Raw genomic sequence first — 26,026 nt, forward strand, 5'->3', positions numbered from 1 at the left:
ACTTTTATTGTGAAACACACTGAACGCACCGTGACGTTTATTTAGAAAATAAATAAACATGTAGAGACTTTTAATTTGAAGGTCTGTGCCATCTTGACATCGCTTCTTGGCGTTGAAGATGAGCTCAACTCCAGTGCTTTCTGTCGACATCTACTGAATGTAATTTATTATTCTGTTTTCTGTCTGTTATTAAGGTTTGGATGCAGTAGTTTATGAATTCGAGGGAGTTTTGGTATCGTTTATAGCTCCAAAGGTGTCTCAACGTGTGTAATGCTGTTCTGTCCGTGCTAGCTTTATTTACTCACATTATCATAATTAACGTTACAACCTCAAAAAGATGAGTAAATATCTCTAATATCTTATTATAGAAGATCGTTTTACAGTTTGTCGATTGTCATGGTAAATCGTGTTAAATGCTAACATTAGCACAATGTTAGCAGAGCTAGTAACGTTAGGCCTATTTCACTTATTAAATCTGATGTTTCAACGTTACATTTCATTTCCTCTAAACATAACAACTTCTGCAGCCATTTAACGTTCGATGAATACGTTATGTGCTTTCTGTATTCTTTAGAGCACGTGAAGAGATCTATGAAAAGAGACTTTTATACGTATTTATGTTTATGGCTCTTCCCAGATCATTTTTTTTGTCTCAGAAAGGTATTGTTTATTATGTTTAAAATCATCTAGCATATTTAAAGACTTGGGTTATCAATAGAATAAAATAATTGCTTGTGCCATGGTTTTCAATGAGTGTTTATAAAATTGTAGTGTCGAAATTCAGTAAAAATGTTAAAACATTTGACTAAATATCTCAAATGAACAACTCTGACAACCCTTCTATTAAATTAAATGTAATTATATATATATATATATATATATATATGTGTGTGTGTGTGTGTGTGTGTATGTGTACAATTCCTCAAAGGTTCCATCAGTAGTAAAAAAAAAAAAAAAAAAAGTAGTAAAGTTAATAAAAATTAAAATGGTTAATTATCAAGCACAAATTATTCGTGGCCATATGAATAACCATCTTCAGATTCTGATTGGTCTTCTTAGGTTACTTCTTAATATTTTTCTGTATTATTTAGAAATCTGAGTTGCAAAAAAGAATCACTTTTCCACCTATCTGCTTTTGGGACTCTTAAGTGCACGTGGCTTCCTTTGAGTTGTTTCTGCATGTTTAGACAGATAAAGTGTTTAATCATATATAAACACCTAGTGTCAGAACGGCTTGATATCTTGATGAAGTTCTGTGTTTCAAACAGCTCGGCACCTGAAGGTATTATATGTGTCACCTGGAGAAAGACGATAATGGCAGATGACAAGGACGTGCTCCGAGATGTGTGGTTCGGCAGGATCCCGGCCTGTTTCACCCTGTCTCCAGAGGAAACCACAGAGAGAGAGGCAGAACCCTACTATGTCAGTTAAGAGTCCGACTTTCTTTCTCTCAGCTGTAGAGCAGTTCGTCTCATGTCACCTGACCTGTGCTGCTTCTCTCTGTCAATCTGTCAGCTGCTCCTCCCACGGGTCAGTTACCTGACGCTAGTCACTGATAAAGTCAAGAAACACTTCCTCCGAGTCATGAAGGCTGAAGACGTGGAGGAGATGTGGTTTGAATATGAGGGAACGCCTCTCAAATGGTTAGTCGAGTTGTCAATGTGTTTAATCTAAACTAACTTTTGCACATGACTTTCATTTCCACATTCATGTATTTTATCCAAAGCCACTTACACAGCTACTCAGCCAATTGAGGTACACAAGCAATCGGTTACTCCCAATAATACGTCTTGTTAAGAAGAAATGCTTCGTTTTATGATCAAAGTTTTGTAGTTTCAAAACACATAATGTGACGCAGTACGTTGATGATTGAGAGGTGTACTTAGAGATGTTCCGATACCCTTTTTCTCTTCCCGATACCGATTCCGATACCTGGGCTCAGGGTATCGGCCGATACCGAGTACTGATCCGATACCTGGGTGTATATCTGTATATACAGCTGTATATACTACTAGCCCTGTGTAAATTGCTAGAATTTTTTTATGGTGTGCTTCAGACAGATCCCTCAATAAAACATGAACAAATACATGGTGAACTACTGTATTTATTACAGTATTTTTATTATCTAACATGAATTTGACAGTATTATTTATTTTCTTATGCAAAAAAGAACTTCAAATGCAGCCAAAAATCAAACACCGCAAACTAAAAAAGGTATTTAAGTTTTACAATATAACTGTATAAAAAAACTGCAACAAAAAAGATCTATTAATCAGATAATCTCTTTACAACAAAACAAGTAAAAAACAAGCAACCATCTAGGCATAATTATTATTATTATAGAGACGTATTATTATTACTGTAGGCTACAACAGTAGCTTTATATATTGTCAATTTACTCATGTAAACCAAACATTTATTTTAATGGGCTGCCATGAAGATCTTTGAGTGTCTGTGTTTATGATATGACAGTATTCTCAAATGAAACGGTAAATTCTCATGAAGTGACGGTTTATGCGTTCGTGTCCTCATGACACACAGCAGAGACTACAAAACAGCGAGCTCTCGCGCATCTGTGCCAGTCACCCACAGAGATGTAGATTTTGCGGGAGTAATATTTAAATAGTATTTTGCAGTTTAATATTCACAGACACTAGTATATATTCGGCTACTGTCTGGAGCCCTGCGCTTTGACTTACACGGAAGCGACTGAACGCAGCTGCCGGTACTGAATATACTCGAGAGTCTGTAACTACCGGTACTACAGAGACATACTGCTAACCACTGATCTATAATATAGTAGCGGCTTCACTGTGTTTTGGCAGTTTAGAATGTGATGAGTGATCCAGTCATATATAGATAAGGGCTGCTAACGCGTTTTCATTTCTTCTTCGCTGCTCTAAACAGGGGTTGCTTGTGGCAACACAGCACAACTTCCTGTGTTTTCAATGCATTTTGAGCAGCGAAGAAGAACCGTGCAGCGGTTAGGCAAAGCTTGCGGTCATAACTAGGTCTTTTTTAAGAAAATGGTATCGGATCGGTATATGGGTTCATGTACTCGCCGATGCCGATGCCAGAATTTGTTGTGGTATCGGAGATATTTCCGATACTAGTATCGGAATCGGAACAACTCAAATATATGTTCCTCAAAAGCCTGATGGATCGTATTTGATTAGAGGCCCTAGAAATGTGTGTAATATGATACACTAGGCTTTATAGGGTTAATAAGTTGCAGCAAAATTAAAAGTCTACTATGTTCAATATAATTGATACATTCTTGTACTTTTATTAAAGGTTTTGTAAGCAATTTCAGCTTTTCAACTTACACAAGACTGGCTACTCTCCGAAAACGTATCAGCAAACCACAATATAGATTTTGGTTTGTGGGACGCTCCCTTGTAGCGATGTTCATTTTAACCAGTTAACCATTAACAAAGCGTAAAGAATTTTGACCAATTAATACAATCAGTTGAATGGTTTAAAAACTCATTTATTTATTTATTTTCAGCAATTTATCCAACTATTTAAAAAGGTTTGCCGCATAGTCAAAAACAGGCTACGGTACGTGTATAAAAAAATTGGTTTTAGAGTGAAAGAAGAACATAAGCCTATTAATAAGTCACATTTTATTATTTATTTCATAAATAGGCCTAATGCCAACATGAAATGTTTACAAACATTATAAGAAACACTGTAAACATAGCTCTGCTGTTTTAGTTCCCCTTACTCCACAACAAATCCTTTCAATTAACAGCCTATCTAAAAAATATAAGACATTATAGCTACATAAAGCCAAAACAATTCAATTTTAGGCTAAAATGAAGCTGAAACCAACGTTGTGTCTCTCATTAGACACAAAATCTAATGTTTCCATATTCGCAATGTATTTGAATACTAAATTATTATTATACCCCTCTTCACTCGCGTTCCAGTATCCACGTTAAACAAAATGTTTTTCATTACATCATGGCGGTAAGGTGATAACAATTGACTTGTTTTTCGCTCATTTTCGTAATTTATTATTTGAGTAAAACTATATTTCTTGTATAGGCCTATTTATTTGCTATTTATAGCCTAGCTTTTATATGTTTAATAGTATTTTTAATGGGTCACAGACACTTATCCTTTCTAATTTAAAATAATCTTGTCGGTTAATGGTTAATAATCAGTTAATGAGCGTCGGTTGTCGGTTAGGAAAAATAACAGAAATGAACCTCCCTACTCCCTGGACTTGTTTTTGCTGTGTACATTACTGTCTCAATGGCAGTTTCTTAGCTGGTGCATAGATGTAATTATTACAAAAAAATCTCACCCAGCACTTTTAATAGATCTGGTTTATTCTTTGTTATAGATTTATAAACTCTCAAATCCTTGCAGCTCTTTATTTGTTAGTCTGTTTATACTGAGTTTTAGGTGTAGTTTTGTCTTGCACCACTAGGTGGCAGGATAAAACAAGGCTTATAGATGAGATCTGCTTGCTTGAGGAATGAGAGCGGTTTGATTTTTGCCATATTTTGAGTTACTCAGTGATTGATTTTGCTCATGTGTTTGCTTTGTGGACTATAAACGTGCTATTTTCATCATTTGAAGGCACTATCCCATTGGCGTGTTGTTCGATCTTCATGCTTCAAACACAGCTCTGCCCTGGAACGTCACAGTGCACTTTAAGGTGTGTAGACTGATTCATTCATTCAGTTTTTTTTTTCTGTTATGTTATTGATATGCCACAGTTGCGATCTCCTTTATTTTGCAGAACTTCCCAGAACGCGACTTGCTTCATTGCGCATCGAACTCAGTGATAGAAGCGCATTTCATGTCATGCATTAAAGAGGCAGATGCACTCAAACACAAAAGCCAGGTCATCAACGACATGCAGAAAAAAGACCATAAACAACTGTGGATGGGTCTGCAGAACGGTAAGAACTGCTGACCGGATAACACTACTCATGTGCATACTCTGTGTTAAGGCAAGACACAACCACGTTTTCCCAGTGGGTTAATCACTGTAGAGTAAAACAATTCTTTTTTTTTAGAGGTTTTCTGAAATGTTACAGAAATTAGACATTGTTTAATTAAATATGCTCTAATTTGAACAGAAATCTGAACATTGGATAAAGCCAGGTTCAAAATTCAACTCGTTTCATTTTGATTGCCTATTAAAGTTAAAGTTGGTCTGTGTGTGTGTTTTTTTTTTTTTTTTTTTTTTTTTGTGGGTGGGTATGGGGTGTTTCATGAATACTTTCAACAGCTAGAAAAAAATATATATATATATGTATGTGTATATATATATATACACATATATATACACATATATATATATATATATATATATATATATATATATATATATATATATATATATATATAATTTATTATTATTTTTAACCTTAACCTCGTTAAGATAACAAATCTGTACAAACCATAATATATAAAATTGTAAAGCTTGTTGCATTATGGAAAAGGAGATTTCTGGCTTAGTGCAGGAGAAAATACTTATTTTAAGAAAACTGGCTTTAAAAATATGTATTGCAATAGAAATCTACAGATCCAAATAGTGTAATAAAAGAATCACTGAAATGTGCAAAGTGGATGTTGTCTTTCCACTAGTTGTACAAAAGAAATGCTAGGGAAGCAAAATAGCCCAAAACCCTTCAAATTGTCTTGTGTCTGAAAAGAAAAAGGTTTTACTTGTAGTGTCTTGCCTTAAAGGTATAGGCTACCCCAAAAATTGTCATCATTTAATCACCCTTAAAATGATCCAAACCTGTATGAATTTATTTATTCTGTTGAACACAGAAGATATTTTGAAGAATGCGGGTAACAAAACATTTTCTGGTCCATCAGGGAACTTAGCTGCTGTACCATGGGTGCGACAAATAGGAAAATAACTCTTTGGCCATTTTTGAGCGAAATGCTAACAGTCTAATCAGATTCAGTGATCTATGCTAAGCTAAGTTAAAAGTGCTAGCGGGAGTTGGAAAATGAGCCTATTTTCAAAAATAGTGGAGTGTTCTTTTAAACATAATGCCATCAGTAACTTCAAACCCACACTTTCATCTTAAAATTAGTGTGTGCGATGCAGGCAGTGGTTTCAGTAGTTAATTTAAAGGTGAAAATGTGAAGCTGCAGATAAACTGAGAGAGGTGTAAGTTTCAGAAGCAGAGATGTTTTGATAACGCACTGTCACAGCTGTCCTCTCTGATGAGAGAAAGTAACAGTTTCACCTGCACATGTGACCGAACACACACACGGCTCTGCTCAGAAATCTCATGCCTGTTTATTCTAAAGTTCAACGCTATTATATACAACTTCATAAATCATTACAGTTCTCTTCATCACAGCTGTAATGATGATAACACAGAGGAATGATAATGTTGGGATCATTTTCAGAATGATTTTTTTTCAGCTGATTAACAGTAAACACGTTAGCTGTTTAAGTGACAGTCAGTCAGAGTTTGTCCGAGTGCTCAAGCATTTAAAGGGCCAGACAGCAAAACTACCCCATGCACTTATAATAAACAGAATCTTATTGTCCATTGTTGTGGATGCTAAAATAGCTGAAGATATTTTGTATTGTTAATGGGCCTTGACTCGGACTCACTTTGACTCTTTCTTCTGTGGAGCACAAGAAGAGATGCTAAGCAGATGTTAGCGACTGACAGCCTTAGTCACCATTCACTTACATTGCATCTTGGTTCCTTACATTGAAAGTAAATGGTGACTAAGGGTGTCCTACGGAAGAAAGAAATTCACAGGGGTTTGTACATTACTGTGCTGCATAATTTGAAAGAGAATCAACGTGAAACATGAGTTACTGTCACTGATTAAAACAATTGCTTGCTTTTATCAGATAAATTCGACCAGTTCTGGGCCATGAATCGTAAACTCATGGAGTATCCTACCGAAGAGGGAGGCTTCCGCTATATCCCCTTTAGAATATATCAGGTATTTCCTCATTTATTTACTTTCTACAGTACAGTAAATGGTTATACTGATGGGACAAAAAGTTACTTAAGTAGCTGAAATGGTAGAAATTTTAAGTGAAATGGAAATCTTTATGACTTTATAAGACAATTGTGACTCTGGACCACAAAACCAGACTTAAGTGTCAGTTGTTCAAAATTGAGATTTATACATCATAATGTATATGATATGATTTATCAATATGATAAATAAGCTTTCCATTGATTTATGTTTTATTAAGATCGGACAATATTTAGCCAAGATACAACGGTTTTAAAATCTGGAATCTGAGGGTGCATAAAAATCTAAATCCTGAGAACATCACCTTTAATGTTGTCCAAATGAATTCTTAGCAATGCATATTGCTGATCAAAAATGAAGTTTGGATATATTTTCATAGAAAATGATCTTTACTTAATATCCTAATGATTTCTGGCTTAAAATAAAAATCCATAAATTTGACCCATACAATGTTGTTGCAGTTTTTCTTTTTGGCTATTTCTGAAAATATACCCCAGCAGTTTTAGACTGGTTTTGTGCTCCTGGGTCACAATTTATGAGTTTTTTTTTTACATGTTTTTTTGTGTATGTGAAAAACATTCAAAAACGTTTAGGAGAGTGATCTTTTTTTTATTATTATTATTATTATAATAAATGACAGTTATGTTTAGTTTGAAAGGCTTTATTATTTTTTATGATCTGAAATCTTGGCCGCAACAAAATGGAGACACATGAAATGACAATGAACTCAATAAACAGCAGTATGTAGATGTAAAAGATGTAAAATAATTGCTTTTTTATTTATTCATTTTTTTTATGTTTGAAGGAATTATCATGTTGTGTCTGTTTCTACCAGCTTCGTCATTTTCTAAACACTGGAAAATCATCACCTGCTGTTCAAGAAATATGGCAAATAGCTTAAAATGTTTGGCCTAAAATCATGATATTGAAACTCATGTGTAATGCTTTGAAAGTACCCGAAAAATTTGGGGCAACACCACCTAATGATCAAAATGTTTTCAAATGCTTTTGATTACTTTGTCCTTTAGACCCTTTTAACATGCCCAGATTTGGAGCAGGGGAGTAAACTATAGCAGGGTAAATTTCTATAGGAGAATGTGGGAGACCATAGCAAACATAAATCTAAAAAAAAAAAAATATATATATATATATAACAATTGCAAAGATATATTTATATCTATACTCTGTAGCCCTGCTCTATTGGTTATGTTTTAAAACAAAGCTGTTGTAAATGAATTCTTTAAATTGTAGTTAAATGAATTGCCCCAGAATGCTACATTCAGCTAATTACCTTAAAGTCAGCCGTTAGAATGTTGGATTTGACAATTTCAGTATTTAATTAAATTGAGAGCTTAAATATTTTAAATCCACAGTGCAAACATTTGTTTTTATTTGATACTCATTTAAATGTTTATTTGAATATTTGAATTCACAATTTGTATATTTTAATGATGGATTGATATTTTGGTTGACATTTTCAAACAATTTTTTTGTTTGTTTTTGAATTAAACACCTTATATATGAACCTATATATATATATATATATATATGAACTTGAATATTTCCATTCAAAATGTATGTCTTTATATATATATATATATATATATATATATTTAATATTCAAATAATTCAGCACTTTAATGTTTTAACTTTGATGTTTAAAAATGACATGGTTGTTTCAGTTTACTATTACCACTCATCTCACTAAAGGGATACTCCACCCCAAAATCAGTGGTTCAACCGTAACGTTACGAAGCGGCGAGAAATCTGTCAGCTGCACTCTTTTCATTAAAATTAAAGCATAAATACTTGCAGAAAACATATTCTTGTGGCACGGCTGACACAGAAGAGCGTACACTGCCTGCGTTCAGCTCATATTCTCCAAAATGTTACTACATTGATGTGGAGAGACACAATGGAGACTGATTGTTGAATAAAGTCATTATTTTTTGTTTTCTTCACATACAAAAAGTATTCTTGTCACTTCATAACGTTACAGTTGAACCACTGATGGCAGTCTCTCTCTCTCTCTCTCTCCCTTGTGCATATTAATCAAAATCATTAAACACGACAGAAAAAGGGCGGAACGCCAAAGTTTCACGTGGAGCATTCAGAGATTTTTTTTCTTCTCCATGACAGGCTGCTGGATCCCACTGTTTTTTTTTTTTTTTTTGGAATAGCACTCTCCGTATTAGCTTAAAGCCCTCAGGTTTACATTGGTTACTGTATTCTTTCAATTGCTCTAAACATGTATTTTGGGTGACCTTTTTTATTGAATGCTAGACATCGAGTTGTTGTTATTTTCAACTGAAAGAAGAACTTTTTTTCAGTAACCTAGGCCCTATGTGTTCAGTAAGCTTGTTTCAGTAAGCTATGTGTTTTCAAGGCTTCGAGGTCTTATTGAATGCTATCTCTATACAAGTGCAAAGTAATGCATTCTTAGTCAGTCTTTTATTTTGTAATTTTAAGAGCAATAAACATATATTGCAATGTTAAGGAATTCATGTTTTTTTCATTCAGATATGAAAATCAACATGTATAAATTTTTAGTAGTCAATTAATGGGGAGATAATCGAAATCGAATCGGTCTGAAAAAATTAATCGTTAGATTAATCGATGCATTGAAAAAATAATCGCTAGATTAATCGTTTAAAAAATAATAGTTTATCCCAGCCCTACAGATGGACTATTCTGACGATGTCTTTCATACTTTTCTGGAACTTGACAGTAGGGCTGCACGATGTGTCGTTTAAGCATCGATATCGTGATGTACGAATCCACGATAGTCACATCGCAGGATGTGCAATGTAGGCTGTCGTAGTTGATCCGTTATTCATTAACTGTACGGACCAGCTGCTCCCCGGCCCTTGGCGAATGTGATTCGTGGAGAGAGAGAGAGAGAGAGAGATAGAGAGTGCGAAAGAGAGAGAGAGCGAGCGAGCGAGCCCCGGCCGCAAGCTCACCATCTTCAAACAACAGTCTTGCTCTCTCTCCCTCGCGCATATTATTAATCAATTGGCATGATGGTGTCAATGTTTAAATCATTTAAAATGAGAATGTAAGTGTGTTCACCCCATTTTTGTTTGTAAGAAAAAATTAGATTACATTTCGCAATGTAAATTTTTCCCAATATCGTGCAGCCCTACTTGACAGTGTATTTTACTTGGCAATCCATGGGAAAGTCACAAGCTCTCAGAAAGTCCCGGTTTTCATCTAAAATATCTTAAATTGTGTTTCGATAAGGAAAAAGCTTTTATGAGTTTTTGAACGACATGGCGGTAAAGTGATTGATGACAAAAGTTTCATTATGGGGTGGGGTATTCCTTTAAAACAAGTTTCAGGGGTACTGCCTTGCCTGAGTGACTTACTTTATTTTACAGTCCGATTACTGCTTAAAGAACCTATAATTATCTGCATACTCTCAAAATGTAGATACAGCCTCTGATCATAAGCTCTGAGACCTGAGAGCATCTCTCTTCTCTGGCCTCTTGCTTTTGGAGAAAGGCTAATGATGTCTGTTGTGTGGTTCATGTGCTGGTTTGCCAGCTAGGGTGTCAGAGGAGTTGAAAAGAAAGTGTCGGCACCCAGAGTATCACACTTCTCATCAGTATCAGGAGCCTTTTGGATAATGCTGGGGTCAATAATTAATGCGGCTGTTTAAAAATGCAACGTAGTAGCTGTCACTTCTCACACTCTCTCTTCTCTGACTGTAGAGATGATCTTGGTGCAAGTGAGCAGTGAGTCAGTTTTTCTGGTAACCTGATCGAGACCGTAGCATCCTGAGACACCTTCTCTTCCTGATACCTGAGGGTGTCAGTGTCAGCTGGACTACCTGAGCCGTTGTCACTAGTTTCCTTTTCACAGCCCCAAGATTGACTCCTATTGTTCGTCAGGCCGCTGTTTGTCACCACAGGTCCAGATCTTACAGAATGATACCCTGCATCAATGACCACATGCAAGTTGTGTTTGAAAACTGGATCCTGTCCAGCATTCGACACCTTGCCTGCTCGCACAAGGCCATAGGAAAGACTATGCGTGACTGCCGGCTGTCAATCCACTCAATATCTTATTCAGCAATTCACAACATTACACCCAACTAGTGTGGGTTAAAAACAGCTCTAACTGTCGAAGTTAAGGAATGAATTATTTTTCTGTCAGCACTTTGTAATTAGTGTGAAAAGTGGGTACCCTGAAATTATGTAGATGCCATTTCTCGGATGCTGACTAGCTTAAAATAACATAAACTAAATGGAAATTGAGAAAAAACTCAAAGGAAAAGTGTACTCACTTGAGTGTAGGTGGTCGGTGTGTGTAGTCATTGTGTTAGGGTGTGCTATATATATGTGCTATTTGATGATCTGAATGTTTAACTTTCCAATATTGGTAAGATATATACCGGTAAAAAAAAATATTTTTTATTTTTTCTGATCACCATTTTTATTGTTTCAGAATTTCAGCATATACAGGGCATAGATACATACAAACTAGAGATGCACCGTTCATTTTTAACATCACCCAATTCCTCTGTTGAAAATAAATCATCCACCCACCTAAACCTATGATTTTCTCTGATTTAGATATCCACACCGACCCTTTTCTGATCATCATATTACAGTTATATATAGTTTTTGAGATCCCGTCTCACAGTAATATTGTGGTCAATAAAATGTATTTGATTTATATTTAATATGACAGTGTGTAAAAAAACAGTAACGAATCGCTCAACAGTCTGAAAATTCCTGTTTCTTTTTTCGGATCAGTCATTCTGAGATGCTGTTGGCCTTACACATTGCTGTGGGTTGGGTGCGTCTTGCTCAAATAAGCTCAAATTTCATTTTCAATTGATAATGTGAAGCGGAGTGGTAATTTCCCAGTCTGGTTGAAAACTGTGTAGACATATGTAGACTGTGTTTTCAGTTTTTTGTTAGCAGAAGTTATTAATTGAATGATTTACATACTTTACATGCATACTGATTTACTGTTTACTGTTTGATGAATGATCACAGTTAAATGAATCCAAGTGCCACCTACATGCCCTGGTATGTGATGAGTAAAGCAAAATGTTGACATGAAATTACTTTATTACAGTACCACTTTGATGAATTTATTATGCAGCAATAGTTAATTAAGTTTTAGAGAATGTAGTTAATATTTCCATTATTAAAGGGTTAGTTCACCCAAAAATGAAAATTTGGCTGCCTTTTACTCACCCCTGAGGTATCCTAGGTGTAAATGACTTTCTTCTTTCAGACGAATCTAGCTGGAGTTATATAAAAAAAAAAGCTCTGTCATTGCAGTCTGCAGGTGTTGCATTGCTTCAGTCCAAAAGAAGTTAAATAAAAATCACCCATCCATTAAAAAAACTTTACAAAATGCGTAAGAAAAATATCCTTGTTCAAAACGTAATTATCACTTTAATCTAGCGTGCGCCAACAGTTGTGCACAACAGTAGTTCCGGGAGCATGATGTTTGAGTTCAACTTTGCGCATGTATTAATATATCTGAAAAATGATAGCCATATACATCTAGACCCCCTTTCACACTGCGATTCCTGAAAATGCACGGATAATGTGTCCCCGAAATTATTCCCGGGTGGCTAGATTTTGCACTTTCACACTGCCAGTGATTAGCCGGAATATGTGCGTGCGTTCACACTCAACCCATAAAGGTCCCGTAACGACACGTGACATCAGGATGTGACGTGTAATGTACGAGTCGAAAACGCTAGACACGTTAACTTTCACTTAAGCTGGTGAACAATCTCAGCGTCAGCGCGGAAAGTGAGGAACTAACTGATCTCTGCTTCATTACAGTTTGCACATATTTTTTTTTTTATCGCGAACGTTGATCTTACTTCAAAACACCTGGTAAAAGAGTCACGTGATAACCTGCGTCATCACTACGACACACCCTTTACGGCATTAGTTCTGGCTTTTGTTCACACTGCGATCATTCCGGGACTGAACGCGGCAATGTTACTAGGTGTTTGCGTTCACACAGAAGGCGACCTGGCAATTTTCCGGGTCCAACGTGCAGTGTAAAATGGGCTTAGGATGCCACGAGGTTGAAGTAAAATGCAGCCTAATTTTCATGTTTGGATGAACTAACCCTTTTAATAATTTGTCTCATGCACCCGGGAACTGCAACTAATGAGAATGTTATATTTTCATACTTTTATTACAATTACGCCCAACCCGTAGATCATCTGTGGATATAACCAGGATCCAGTCATCACTAATACAAACAGATGCCTTGAAAACGAAATCAAAATAAGTAATAAAAAAATGCGATTATAGGCATTCTTCCACAATCTTCAGATCCTGTATTTTTTGAGAACTTTGCACTGTCATAATCATTCTAACAGGTTTCATATTTGTCTCATTTTAGACGATGAGTGACAGACCGTTCATCCAAAAGCTCTTCCGACCAGTGTCTCCTGAGGGCCACACGCTTACGTTGGGAGACCTGCTGAAGGAGCTGTTTCCTGCTGCCATAAGTGCGGAAGGTGATCCACATGACAAAAATTCACACTGATATTATTTGATGAAAACGTGTTTGAAGTTTAGACTTACATCTCACAGGAGGTTGGAATCAGAGATGTGAGGAAAAGACACCAGAGGAAAACAAATCTTTAACATCTAGAGATTTACAGAAGAGATGAGAAATAGGAAAAGACAAATCAGGGTTGCATGAATGAAATCCACAGCCAAAACAGGGGGAGTCTTGGTTTCTCCTGAGAGGAAGTAGATAAGCAGACAATAGCAGTGACAAACAGAGCACCTGCTGGTGGAGATGCCCGCATGACGGAGCACATCTGTGCTGCTTCCAGCCCAATTCAAGACCTGCATGCTTAGTCTGAGCAGCCTGGTGGTTTGGTTGAAGAGAAAGTGCTGTTTTGTGCTACTCTTTTTTTGTTATCAGTCTGTCTCTTCCAGATATGGGATTTGCTTTGACAACGGCTCAGAGCGAAGTGTTGAGATTACAAGGAAATACATCTCTGCTTGGGGAAATACCTTTTCTCGAGATGGTCTCGAATCATAGCTGCTTATCACAGTGTTGACTTGATTAATCATTTATCAGTTACACATGAGTGAAAAACTGCATTTTGTGACTTAAAGGTCCCCTTTTATCAGCAGATGAGGTTTTCTGTTTTATAAAGGCTTAATGCCACAGATGATTTACAGTACTGTTATAGTTGCAATGAAGTGGGGATTCCCACAAATCGAAAGAAAATGCTTTAGCCAGACTGACATGTATTGTCAGTGCCATACTATAGCGATCTGTATGTCTCAGACACTGAGTGGAATGGAATCTATCGCTAGATTTTGACAACTTTTGGTAAACATGGAGACATGCTCATATGGTGCTGTCTCTCCTACGCTTTTCACAATAAGATAAAGATTTTATATATATATATATATATCGAAACGGCAATACATGGTAGTCTAAAATTTCCCCGTGTTCTGTTTTAGAGGTTTTATAGTGAAGAAGAGTATGTGTGGTATTATTTCAAATAAATGAATTGCTTAGAAAACCCCCACCCATCAGCCCTTCGTGTCAACCCACTCTGCGAGTGGGGAAACCTCCAGCTGGCCCGCCCACCTCCATCACCCCCAGCACATCTCGCTACTCAACCCATTACAGACATTGAATAACACTTTCAGTGGCTGCGATCCCGTGGTTAAAAAAAAGGGTCAGTGACTCAAAAATTTATGAACTCTGTAGACTGATTAATGACTGATTCATCTTAAAGTTAGAAATCAGAGACCTTTTTTAAGAATTGAATAGCTTAGATTAAGGAAGTTGATATGTTGGATATACAGGTCTTTGTACTTCTAGGCAGTTTATACGATGTGTTAATGGATTATTATTATTATTATTAACTATAAATGAATGGAAAAGCAAATACATTAGGTCATATTTTGCAATATTTTGAAAAAGTAAAAATTGTCATAGTCTCACTCTAGACTTTTGTTCATCTTTGAACCAAAGATTTAGAAATCTTTTTGAAATCTAAGAGCTTTGTCTATCCATTGATCAATTTGCCTATCCGTTCTCTTAAAAACTTTGATTTCATAATTGCATTGTAAACGTAATCCATATTTAATCCAAGACTTCAGAAAGAGCCATGGCTGATTTACATGATGAACAGGTGTAAATTATGCTTTTATTTACATGTAAAAATTAATCAGTTCACATAGATCGAGCACATCTCATTTGGTAAACGGAAGCTCAGCTGTACTTGTGTTACATGAGAACAAATCTTGTTAGTTCTTGTGAGTCAGGCAAGCATGCTCGAGTTTCTGTTTACCACATGAAAACCTTTTTCAAGAATTACGCTCAGTCATGGACTTAAAAGATTTACCAGAAAGGATTTTCAATAACTAATGTTTCCTAGGGCTGTCAAATTGATAAATAGCATCAAATATAAAGTTTGTTTACATAATATATTTGTATGTACTGTCAATATTTATATGAATATATAAATACATACACATGTGTATATTTAAGACATATTTACATGTATGTTATTAATATGTTACATATTTCTTTATATATATATATATATATATACATAAAAATATTGAATTTCTTAAATATATACATGTATGTGTGTTTTTATATATACATATAAATATACAAAGTACACATAATGGACCCCGGACCACAAAACCAGTGCCATGTCGCTGGTGTATATTTTTAGCAATAGCCACAAAAAAAAAAAAAAAACACCGTATGGGCCAAAATTATAGATTTTTCTTGTATGACAAAAATCATAAGGATATTAGTTAAAGATCATGTTCCATGAAGATATTTTGTAAATTTCTAACTGTAGTAATCAAAACTTAATTTTTGATCAGTTATATGCTTTGCTAAGAATTCATTTGGACAACTTTTAAAGGTAATTTTCTCAATATTTCAATTTGTTTTTTTTGTTGTTTTTTTTGCACCGTCGGGTTCTAGATATTCAAATAGTTGTATCTCGGCCAAATATTGTCTGATTCTAACAAACCATACATCAAAAGCTTATTTATTCAGGTTTCAGATGATAAATCATGTTTAAATCATGAACAGACAAGCTTTTATTTTGGATGTGATTAATCACGATTAATTGATTTTACAGCCCTTTGTTTTCATGTGATGTCATGTTAAATTTTTTGCCTCTTTAAAATAATTAGAAGAAAGAAAGAAAAAACTGCACTGGATGTTGTTACAGAAACCTGTGACAAAAGTCATGTAACAGTATTATCAAAGGGGCATTTCACCCAGATATGAAAATAACCCTCATGTCGTTCCAAATCTGTTTGCATTTCTTAAGTCTGTCAAACACAAAGATATTTCACAGAATGTTGGACTCCAGACAACACTGAGCAATATATATATATATATATATATATATTTATTTATATATATAAATATATATAAATATATATATATATATATATATATATATATATATAAATATATATATATATATATATATAAATATATATATATATATAAATATATATATATATAAATATATATATATATATAAATATATATATATATATATATATATATAAATATATATATATATAAATATATATATATAAATATATATATATATAAATATATATATATATATATATATATATATATATATATATATATATATATATATAAATATAAAAATGTTTCTTTTTTCCCCCCAGCAGCTTTAAAGGATTGTGGCCACCTATTTATAAATGAATGGCGCCTTAGTGCTGGGGGTAACTTTTTTCCAAACAGCTCCCTGTACTATGCCCATTAGAACGTCTCTAATGAGCTAGAAGCCAAAAGTGAAGAAGAGATTGTTAAATGGGATAAATTTGGCAGTTGAGCCATGCATAATCTTTCATAGGCACCAAGTGAAACCCTCTAACTCAAACAGAAAACTATGGGACTGTCAACGGCCAGGTCACTACAACAGATATTAATATTTTATCAGCAAAGAAGATAATACGAGAATTGATGAAATGTATGCTTTTTCACTACCAGCTTTGAAAGAAGTTGGTCATGGTTGAGTGAAATACTCCCAAAGTGGCAGAGGTCCAGAGCCAACCCACGCTAGGGCTTTTCTGTGGGCGTATGTTATAACTGCCAGAAGAAAGCATGTTGTGTTCATTTACTATTTGAGGTTGTGTTGTTTGAATTCCCCTCATTCTGAAAGTCATTCTGAGACTTCACTGGGGACGCACCCACCTTACACCCCTACAATCTCCACGGGGGCAGACACACAAACAGGACTTCAAGGAATGAGCTACTACTTCTGCTCACACTATTACTGTGTGACTTAAAAATCAGGGTCAGTGGATTGTTTAGTCCTCTCTATGAGAGTCCTGTTTGACCGTTAACAATTAAAAAAAAAATCAAGGTCAGAGCTGTGTTCGGGTTTTTAGTTATCATGTAAAGGTTTTTAGATATCTCCAAACCTCATTTTTTTTAAGGAATTCCAAATAGCCCTGCAGCTTAAACTGGCTTCAAGTCAGTTCTCTTATTACGTGGATGTTTTGTTCATGGAAGTGTGTGTGCTTGTGTTTGAAATGGTCATGTTTAGTCATATGAGAACATATAGAACTCCGTCCCAGTGTGTTTGTTGCTTCAATGTTCTTGGTATTAATGCGAGGCACAAAAGACCATGCTGACTTACCCAGAAAACTAATTAACATCTACAACTGTCATCATTTATACAGTGGGAAAATATTTATTTGATCCTCTGCTGATTTTGTAAGCTTACCCACTTACAAAAAAAAAAAAAAAAAAAGAAGGTCTGTAATTTTTACGGTAGGTTTATTTTAATGCATAAAGAGAGAGAGAATACCAACCAAAAATCCAGAAAAAAAAAAACACATTCTATAAAGGTTAAAGATTTATTTTTCCATTTCAGTGAGTGAAATAGGTATTTGACAATTTGTATTTAACCAGCAAGAAGTCTGGCTCTCACAGACTGGTGAAGTGAGCGAGTGGAACACAGATTAGTCCTGCCACTTTAAGAAGTTCCTCCTAATATCAGCTTGTTAGGTGTATAAGACACCTGTCCACACAATCTGTATCTTCCACCCAACCTCTCCATCTCCATGGGCAAGACCAAAGAGCTGTCAATGGATGTCAGAGACAAGATTGTAGATCTGCACAAGGCTGGACGGAGCTACAAGACCATTGGCAAGAAGCTTGGTGAGGAGGAGACAACTTTTGGTGTGATTATTTGGAAATGAAAGAAATACAAAATAACCATCAATCTGTTTCGGCCTGGAGCTCCGTGCAAGACCTTGCCTCATGGGGTAAGGATGATCATGAGAAAGGTGAAGGACCAGCCCAGAAATACACAGAAGGAGCTTGTAAATATCTCTTCTGCAGTTTAAAATGTAGCTATCCTTAAAGGGTTAGTTAACCCAAAAATTCAAATTAGGCTACGTTTTACTCACCCCCGAGGCATGTATATGTATATGACTATGTATAGGTGTATATGACTTTCTTCTTTCAGACGAATCCTGTCAGGGTTAAAAATTGTCTTTGATCTTTCATTGCAGTCAGGGGTGTTGCATTGCTTCAGTCCAAAAGAATTTTAATAAAAAGCGCCCTTTCATAAAAAGAGCTTTTTTGTAAGAAAAATATCCATATTCAAAACGTATTAATCACTTTAATAGCTTGCGCCAAAAGTTGTACACTGAAGCAGCTCCAGGTGGATAATGTATAAGGTCAGTGTTGCACATGCGCCGGTGAGTCTCGTGAATACCAACATCCGCAAATCCTCGTTTTGTACTTCTAATTAGTGACCGTTGTTTTGTTTTGATCTCTCTGCTGTGTTTCTGAGTGCATCACTTCTGAGCGGCGTATGCACAAAGTTGACCTCATACGTCATTCCCCCGGAACTGCTTCTGTTTACAAAAGTGAGCGCAAGCTAGATTCAAGTGATTATGTTATCAATGTTATTATATTATGTTTTGAATATGGATATCTTTCTTACAAAAATGCATCAATTCGCCACAGGAGGCTTTTGTTCACCCCCCGGAGCAGTGTGAGACTGTGCTCCGAACTTGCTTGGAACGAGTCGTTTCAAAATCATTGGCAAATGCCTATAATATTAAATGTATATTCTGAGAAAATGTATTTTCTGACCTTAGATGCATTTAAACCTGTTGTAGGGTAGCACTTAAAATAATGGCGCCCCCCATAGTGTAAAAACAAAGTCGTTTTTTTTTTATAACATGCGTCTTTTGTGGGTTTTCTATTACATATTTTAATTAGAGACATAATTTATGTTATATTAAGGTATACATGTCTTAATACCCGGGATCCCTTTAAGGCAGTTGGGACCACAGTCCCCAAGCAAACTATCGATAACACGCTATGCCACAATGGACTGAAACCCTGCAGTGCCTGCAAGGTTCCCCTGCTGAAAAAGGCACATGTACAAGCCTGTTTAAAGTTTGCCAATGAACATCTGAATGATTCAGAGAAGGTTTGGGAGAAAGTGTTGTGGTCAGATGAGACCAAAATTCAGCATTTTGTCATTAACTCGACTCGTCGTGTTTGGAGGGAGAGAAATGCTGACTATGACCCCAAGAACAACAACATTACAGTCAAGCACGGAGGTGTAAACATTATTATGCTTTGGGGTTGATTTTCTGCTAATGGTACAGGATGACTTCACCGCAATGAGGATCAAGGGGACAGGGCCATGTACTGTAAAATCTTGGAGGAGAACCTCCTTCCCTCAGTGAGAACACTGAAGATGGGTCATGGATGGGTCTTCCAGCATGACAATGATCCGAAACATACCGCCAAGACAACAAAGGAGTGGCTCAAGAAGAAGCACATTAAGTTCATGGAGTCTCCAGACCTCAATCCTATAGAACATCTGTGGAGGGAGCTGAAACTGTGAGTAGACAAACAACAGCCAAGAAACCTTAAGGATTTAGTGAGGATCTGTAAAGAGGAGTGGGCCAAAATTTCTCCTGAGATGTGTGCAAACCTGGTGATCAACTATAAATAAACATATTACCTCTGTGCTAACCAACAAGGGTTTCTGCACCAAGTACTAAGTCAATGTTTCGCTTTGGGATCAAATACTTATTTCACTCATCAATCAATTTTCTAACCTTTATATTATGTTTTTTTTTTTTCTTTGGTTGGTTTTCTGTCTCTATATGTAAAGTGAACCTACCATAAAAATGTATTTTGTAAGTGGGCAAACTTACAAAATCAGCAGGGGATCAAATAAATATTTTATCCACTTTAAAGAACGCGTACAATGAACACCTACCAAAACGCTCATTTGTTTCTCGTTAAGTTGATTTTATTAAATGGGCTATTATTCACTTACATTGATCATGGAATCTTTTTGTGTCTTGTAACAATAATAATAAGATATGACAAAACTTTTATTTACTTTAGTTGTTCATTCTTTTTGTAATTAACAACCACCACTAATCTTAAATGGAAAACAGCAACATATATGTGTATATATATATATATATATATATGTGTATATGTGTATATATATATATATATATATATGTATATATGTATATATATATATATATATATATGTATATATATATATATGTATATATATATATGTATATATATATATATGTATATATATGTATGTGTATATATGTATATATATGTATGTGTATATATGTATATATATGTATGTGTATATATGTATATATATGTATGTGTATATATGTATATATATGTATGTGTATATATGTGTGTATATATATATATGTGTATATGTGTATATATATATATATATATATGTGTATATGTATATATATGTGTATATGTGTATATATATATATGTATATATGTGTATATATATATATATATATATATATATATATATATATGTATATGTATGTGTGTGTGTATATATATATATATATATATATATATATATATATATATATATATATATATATATACACACCAAAAAAAACTATCTGTAAGTAATGTCAGAATGAAAAATATGCAGCAGCAAAAAATAAATAAATAAAAATAACAACATTGGACATATAGATAAAGTCCTATATTGGACAGATGTGATCTGCTATTAGAAATATATATTTATTGGTATAGTGATGTCTGTGTCCGTTATTTAACATCTTGTGAAGTGTATAGTTGTGTTTTTAGAAGAAAGAAATCCATCAAGACATTTTAATGTTCAATTTTGACCAAAATAATAAAGATTATTAAAGATATTTGTATATATAGCAAATTACCTAATAAAAAATGCTAAATGTCAGTAGGTAATATAAGAAAGTAAAATATGTAATGAAATAAATAATTGCATAGAAATCTGATAGTGGCCAGATTGGATTTGCTAATTATGATGATGATCTTTTTAAAAAAAAAAATGTATTACTTTTTTTTTATATGTAAGTCACAAAAAAAAACAAAAAAAAAAACAGGGGATCCAGTAAGGTTTAAGTATCTTCTCCAAACCGTTTCCTTAGTTGAAAGATGAAGAGATTTACTTGATTCATGCAGAAATAGAAAAATACTTGTATTTTTGACCTTATTGACAGCTCTGCCTAATGAAAGCGCAAATGATGCATGAATCTAGTTAAAGATAATTGAGCTGACAGCAGACAGAGGGAAAGCTGAGGCCATGCCTTTTTGACCACTCATTTAATAAACAAAAGAATGCATTATTATGAGAAGTTCCTTCCTGCACCCACGTTATCTGTGTCCCCAACCTCTCCAGCCCAGAGCTAAACTCATCAGACTCATGATAAATGGACTAAGTTGAGCAGACATGATGAATTGCTTTCGTGTGTGTTTGAGAGAGAGTGTTTACTTGCGCTTTTTGTGTCCTATAGTGAAACTTTATGATTTTTCATATGGCGATTCATGCAGTGAGATAGTGTCTTGTTTATCTGAAAGATTTCAAGGGCCAAACAGCATTACATTCTGTATGTGTTAATATGCAAATGATCCAGTAGGTCACAGTGCAGTTCAGTAGTGTGAGAAGGTCATCCAGCGCACATGCTGATGCCTGAACCATCACTTGCTGTCAAACTGAAACTCCTTCCATCCAACTGCATTAGTCATTTAACCTCCATGGGTCAACAGGGTAATGTTACTGCCTCTAGCGTTTCCTTCAATTTCCCAGTCGTATGTAACTAGCTACACAGTATGAACTTGGTCAATTTGTTCTGTGCATGAGATGATAAATTAGTGGAGAATAGCAGTAATTACCATGCTGCGGTTCCTCTGACAATAGAACCTCTCACAATATCTGGTTATGTAGTTTCCACATTTCATGAAATAACAATTGTAAAATGTCAAAAAATGATATTACCAGTCAAAATTTCAGAATTTATAGTTCGACAAAATATGAAAATGTGCTAAAAATGCACTCCCTCTCAGACCATCCAAGATGTAGATGAGTTTGTTTCTTCATTTTAACAGTTTTGGGGGAATTTTTGTATTACATCAGTTGTTCACCGTTGGATTCTCTCCAGTGGATGAGTAAGTGTATCATCAGAATGAGAGTTCAAAGAGCTGATTAAAATCATAATAATCCCCAAATAATCCTGGCTAAAATTTGATTCGATAATAATGCTCCCTCTAGAGAAAATGTCCTGTTGTTGTCTCACACCAAAATCCACGGACATATTTGTTTAGAACGGTTTTTCGACTGTTTTCACTTGTGCATATTTCTCTCCTGATTCAGACAAGACAGCTGGAGAAAGCAATATTATGGATAGAGGGCACATATATTAGCCAGAAGCTAGAGTCTGACGTTAATCTACAGTGTATCTTTCATTCCATAGAGATACAAATTTCATCATATTTTAGTTTGTCAAGAAAATAAAAGTGCCTTATTACCCTGGTGGAACCCAGGAGTACGACGTAAGAGGGAACCTGTGATTGGACAAAAAATCTGTAAATATAGAAATTCAACGAAGAACAAATTAATATCGAAGCTGTAACTGATTAACTAGTTAATTTCTCAAAAAAATGCATCGTACTATAATGAAGCAGTGAGTTACATTGTTGTACATGAAAGCAGCACTGTGCACCTCTTGTATATTTGAGCTTTAACACACATATTTACTTGAATAGTACTTCCCTTGATGAATAATTGTCATTTTCTCTGTTTCACACTCATTCCAGACGAGCCAAAGAAATTCCAAGTTATGATTCACGGCATTGAACCGCTGCTGGAAACACCCATCCAGTGGTTGAGCGAACACTTGAGCCACCCAGACAACTTTCTCCACATCAGCATCATCCCAGCACCAAGTGACTGATTCCAGAGGATCCAGTCGTCCGGTGATGGAGAATTAGGGATAAAAGATTTGCAGAAATGTTCTGATGGCACACCTGTTTTCTCATTCTCATCCCTGCAGTGGCCTTATAGAGTGATGGTCATTAAACATCAGAATCCTGTGCACTTCACATGAAGGAGATGCTCTTGGTTCATTTCCAGCTCTCAGATTGGTCCCGTGTTCTCGCTGCCTTTAATATTCCTACATTCTTACATTTGCACAAGCTTGTGATGTGATTATACTCCCACATTAACTCTTTGACTTTCCCGTTCCCACTCTCAAATTTATGAGTAACGTACGCTTGGACTCTCAGCTCTCTTCATTATTAGGAGGAATCCTGTTTGGTGTTACTACACGACCAACATGGGGCTTGATCATCAACATGTTTTATGCAAGCATCCGGGTCAGATGAGGTGTAAAATTTAGATGGAGTTCTTGCATAAAAACCAACGCAGGAAAAATGGTGACTTGAGGGACAAATATCGGTGACTGGATTCACTGGATTAAATGCGTCAGTGTCTGGTTTTGGCAGCTGTGTTGGGGATCACACATGTTGGTGGAAGTGATGATACCACGAGCCGATTAGTCACAGTCCCAGACATATGTTGGTGGGATATAGCACAAATGAAACTCTTTTCCCGGACACTGTTAAAGATATGCTTTACTTTCTTCTAATTTCCGGTGGCTGGGGGGCTTTATCTGCTTGGTGAAAGGGTTTTATTCTTTTAGAGCCAATATTAGATTTTTGAAATGGGTATGTATAATATAAAAGTCAGAGCCTGTACAAATACATTTTCATTTTCAGACTGTTTCCAGCAAATTAACCTTACAGTATTCCCCCCCTTTATTTCCAAGCTGAAGGCAGACTGGCCGTCTGTGTTTAGGGGGATGTGGGGACTGTAGATCAGTGTTGCAGACAACACACAGCTGATAGTGATTATTCGTTTAGAGGAATCGGTGAGTGTTTTACCCCAAACCGAGAAGTGGGGAAAACCACAGAGCTTACGCCACCACCAGGCGACTTCTCAGCAGACTGTGCTGTTTGTGTACAAACTTAAGATGTTTATATCATTCCTTGTATGATTCTGAATAATCACAGAAATAAAGACTCTGCAACTCCTCACTACTAATAACGGTTAACAACATGGTTCAAATGTGCTTTTTCTTGCACCATTTTAATTGCGGTTATTGCTAAACTGTCTTTGCTAAATTCATTCTAAATGGATTTAATTAAAACAATATTTTATAGCTATGCAGTGTTGGCTCTAAATGGTAATTTCTTCTGAATGAAATGAAAATTCACCATATGCTTTCTATAAAATGTTATATTATTGTAAAAAAATTTAGCTGCTCTTTCTTTCTTTGACCTCATAATTTGATCAGTTTCTAGAAAAATGACAAGACTTCTCCAATCATTTAGTCTGCTTAAATCTGCTCCTTTCCTACAATTGACAACGAGGCCAAATTCGGATCTGCCTCCATCCAGACCTCCCTGAATTTTTTTAATATTATTATTTTTTTTAATTATATTATTATCCCACAAGTAATGGGTCAAGAAGGAGATTCAAAAAAAAAAAAAAAAATTCAGGGAGGTCTGTAGTAGCTAAAAAGAGTTAACTCATACCATTTTCATTTCATGAAAAGTACTTTAACTACAGATTTGTTTGAACTATTTATTAACTTGTGTTACTAATTTGTTCCATTGTTTTAGTCAAATTTTGGCTATGCTTTACATTTTTCCCTTCATTTTTACTTAGTTAAAATGTGAACAAACTAGTACAATGTGGCCATGATTGAACTAAAACTAGCGAATTAAGTATCTTAAGTTTTTTTTACTTTTTTTTTTTTAGAAAATCTACATGCTGATCTATGTAAAATCAGATTATTGATTCTTTTCATTCCAGATTCTTTGTGATATTAATGGCAAAGTTTTACGTTTTGTAGATTACCAAGCTGTGTGAAAATAATACTAAAAATCTGAGGTTTGCAAAACAAAAGCTCTGAATTCATAATTATTTTGTTCACAATGGGAAGAATCTCCTGAATATCCCATGTGAACTGTCAGTGTTATTTTTTATTTTTTCTGACCTACAGTTCAGTCTCATTCAGTGCCGTGGTCTTCATCTGGGGGCAGGACCGAGTGCCGTTAGTTTTCTCAGGCACACAGGAAGAAGGCTTGGGAGGTGGTCTCTCCTGTGTGGCGGCGGAGTGGACATCAAAGTAAAGCCGAGCACTCTTCATGTGTTCATTAAATAAAGAGCTATCCTAGACCCACTCGCTGATTCCAGTAAACCCCTCACTTAAAAGATCAGAGGAGCCACTCTCCTCCTCTGCGTCTTCCTCTGTCATCTCTCCTTCAGACATTTGTTCTGATGCATGTCGTAAAAGTGTCCTGCTTTTGTTTTTAAACTCATTTCTTTCTTCCTTCCCTTCATTTCTTGGTTTCCTCAATGGGAAGTAGGTGAAGGCTTGACCGTTTTAGGCAGTGAACCCGCTTTGAAGTTAATTTAATGAGGAAGCGGACAGGGTTCATGTCTCCTTCAGCTCTCTCATATGTGTTTTACAGACTTTATCCACATTACTCTTGCGTCGTCCACTCCCCTACGCTTGCTGATTGGGATATAAAAGAACAACTCAAAGGCCATAACTCAGTCAGGCCCTGTTAAGTTATATGAGGTGTCAGAAGACAACTTTCCCCTCTGTCCGATCAGAACGGCCTTCTTGTACTCGAAAGT

The 26,026-nt window shown here is 35.4% G+C and overlaps 1 protein-coding gene across 1 annotated transcript; it reads left to right on the forward strand.

The window, feature by feature from the left end:
* Positions 1-73: 73 nt before the first annotated feature.
* On the forward strand, positions 74-24,543 carry LOC113060035 (autophagy protein 5-like). The gene is made up of 8 exons (XM_026228817.1): positions 74-159; positions 1,269-1,422; positions 1,516-1,643; positions 4,591-4,669; positions 4,754-4,916; positions 6,851-6,945; positions 13,372-13,489; positions 23,137-24,543. Exons 2-8 carry the CDS (start codon positions 1,315-1,317, stop codon positions 23,271-23,273), a joined length of 828 nt encoding a protein of 275 aa, XP_026084602.1. The 5' UTR covers positions 74-159; positions 1,269-1,314; the 3' UTR covers positions 23,274-24,543.
* Positions 24,544-26,026: the final 1,483 nt, after the last annotated feature.

The sequence above is a fragment of the Carassius auratus genome, chromosome 41 (assembly GCF_003368295.1).
Source record: "Carassius auratus strain Wakin chromosome 41, ASM336829v1, whole genome shotgun sequence".
Taxonomy (NCBI): Eukaryota; Metazoa; Chordata; class Actinopteri; order Cypriniformes; family Cyprinidae; genus Carassius; species Carassius auratus.

What these genes read in the sequence shown, in the direction of transcription:
- LOC113060035 (XM_026228817.1), top strand. Translation starts at nt 1,315, where the DNA reads ATGGCAGATGACAAGGACGTGCTCCGAGATGTGTGGTTCGGCAGGATC. An exon ending in GTGGATGGGTCTGCAGAACG is followed by an intron (nt 4,917 to 6,850) that starts GTAAGAACTGCT and finishes TGCTTTTATCAG; the next exon opens with ATAAATTCGACCAGTTCTGG. An exon ending in TCCCCTTTAGAATATATCAG is followed by an intron (nt 6,946 to 13,371) that starts GTATTTCCTCAT and finishes GTCTCATTTTAG; the next exon opens with ACGATGAGTGACAGACCGTT.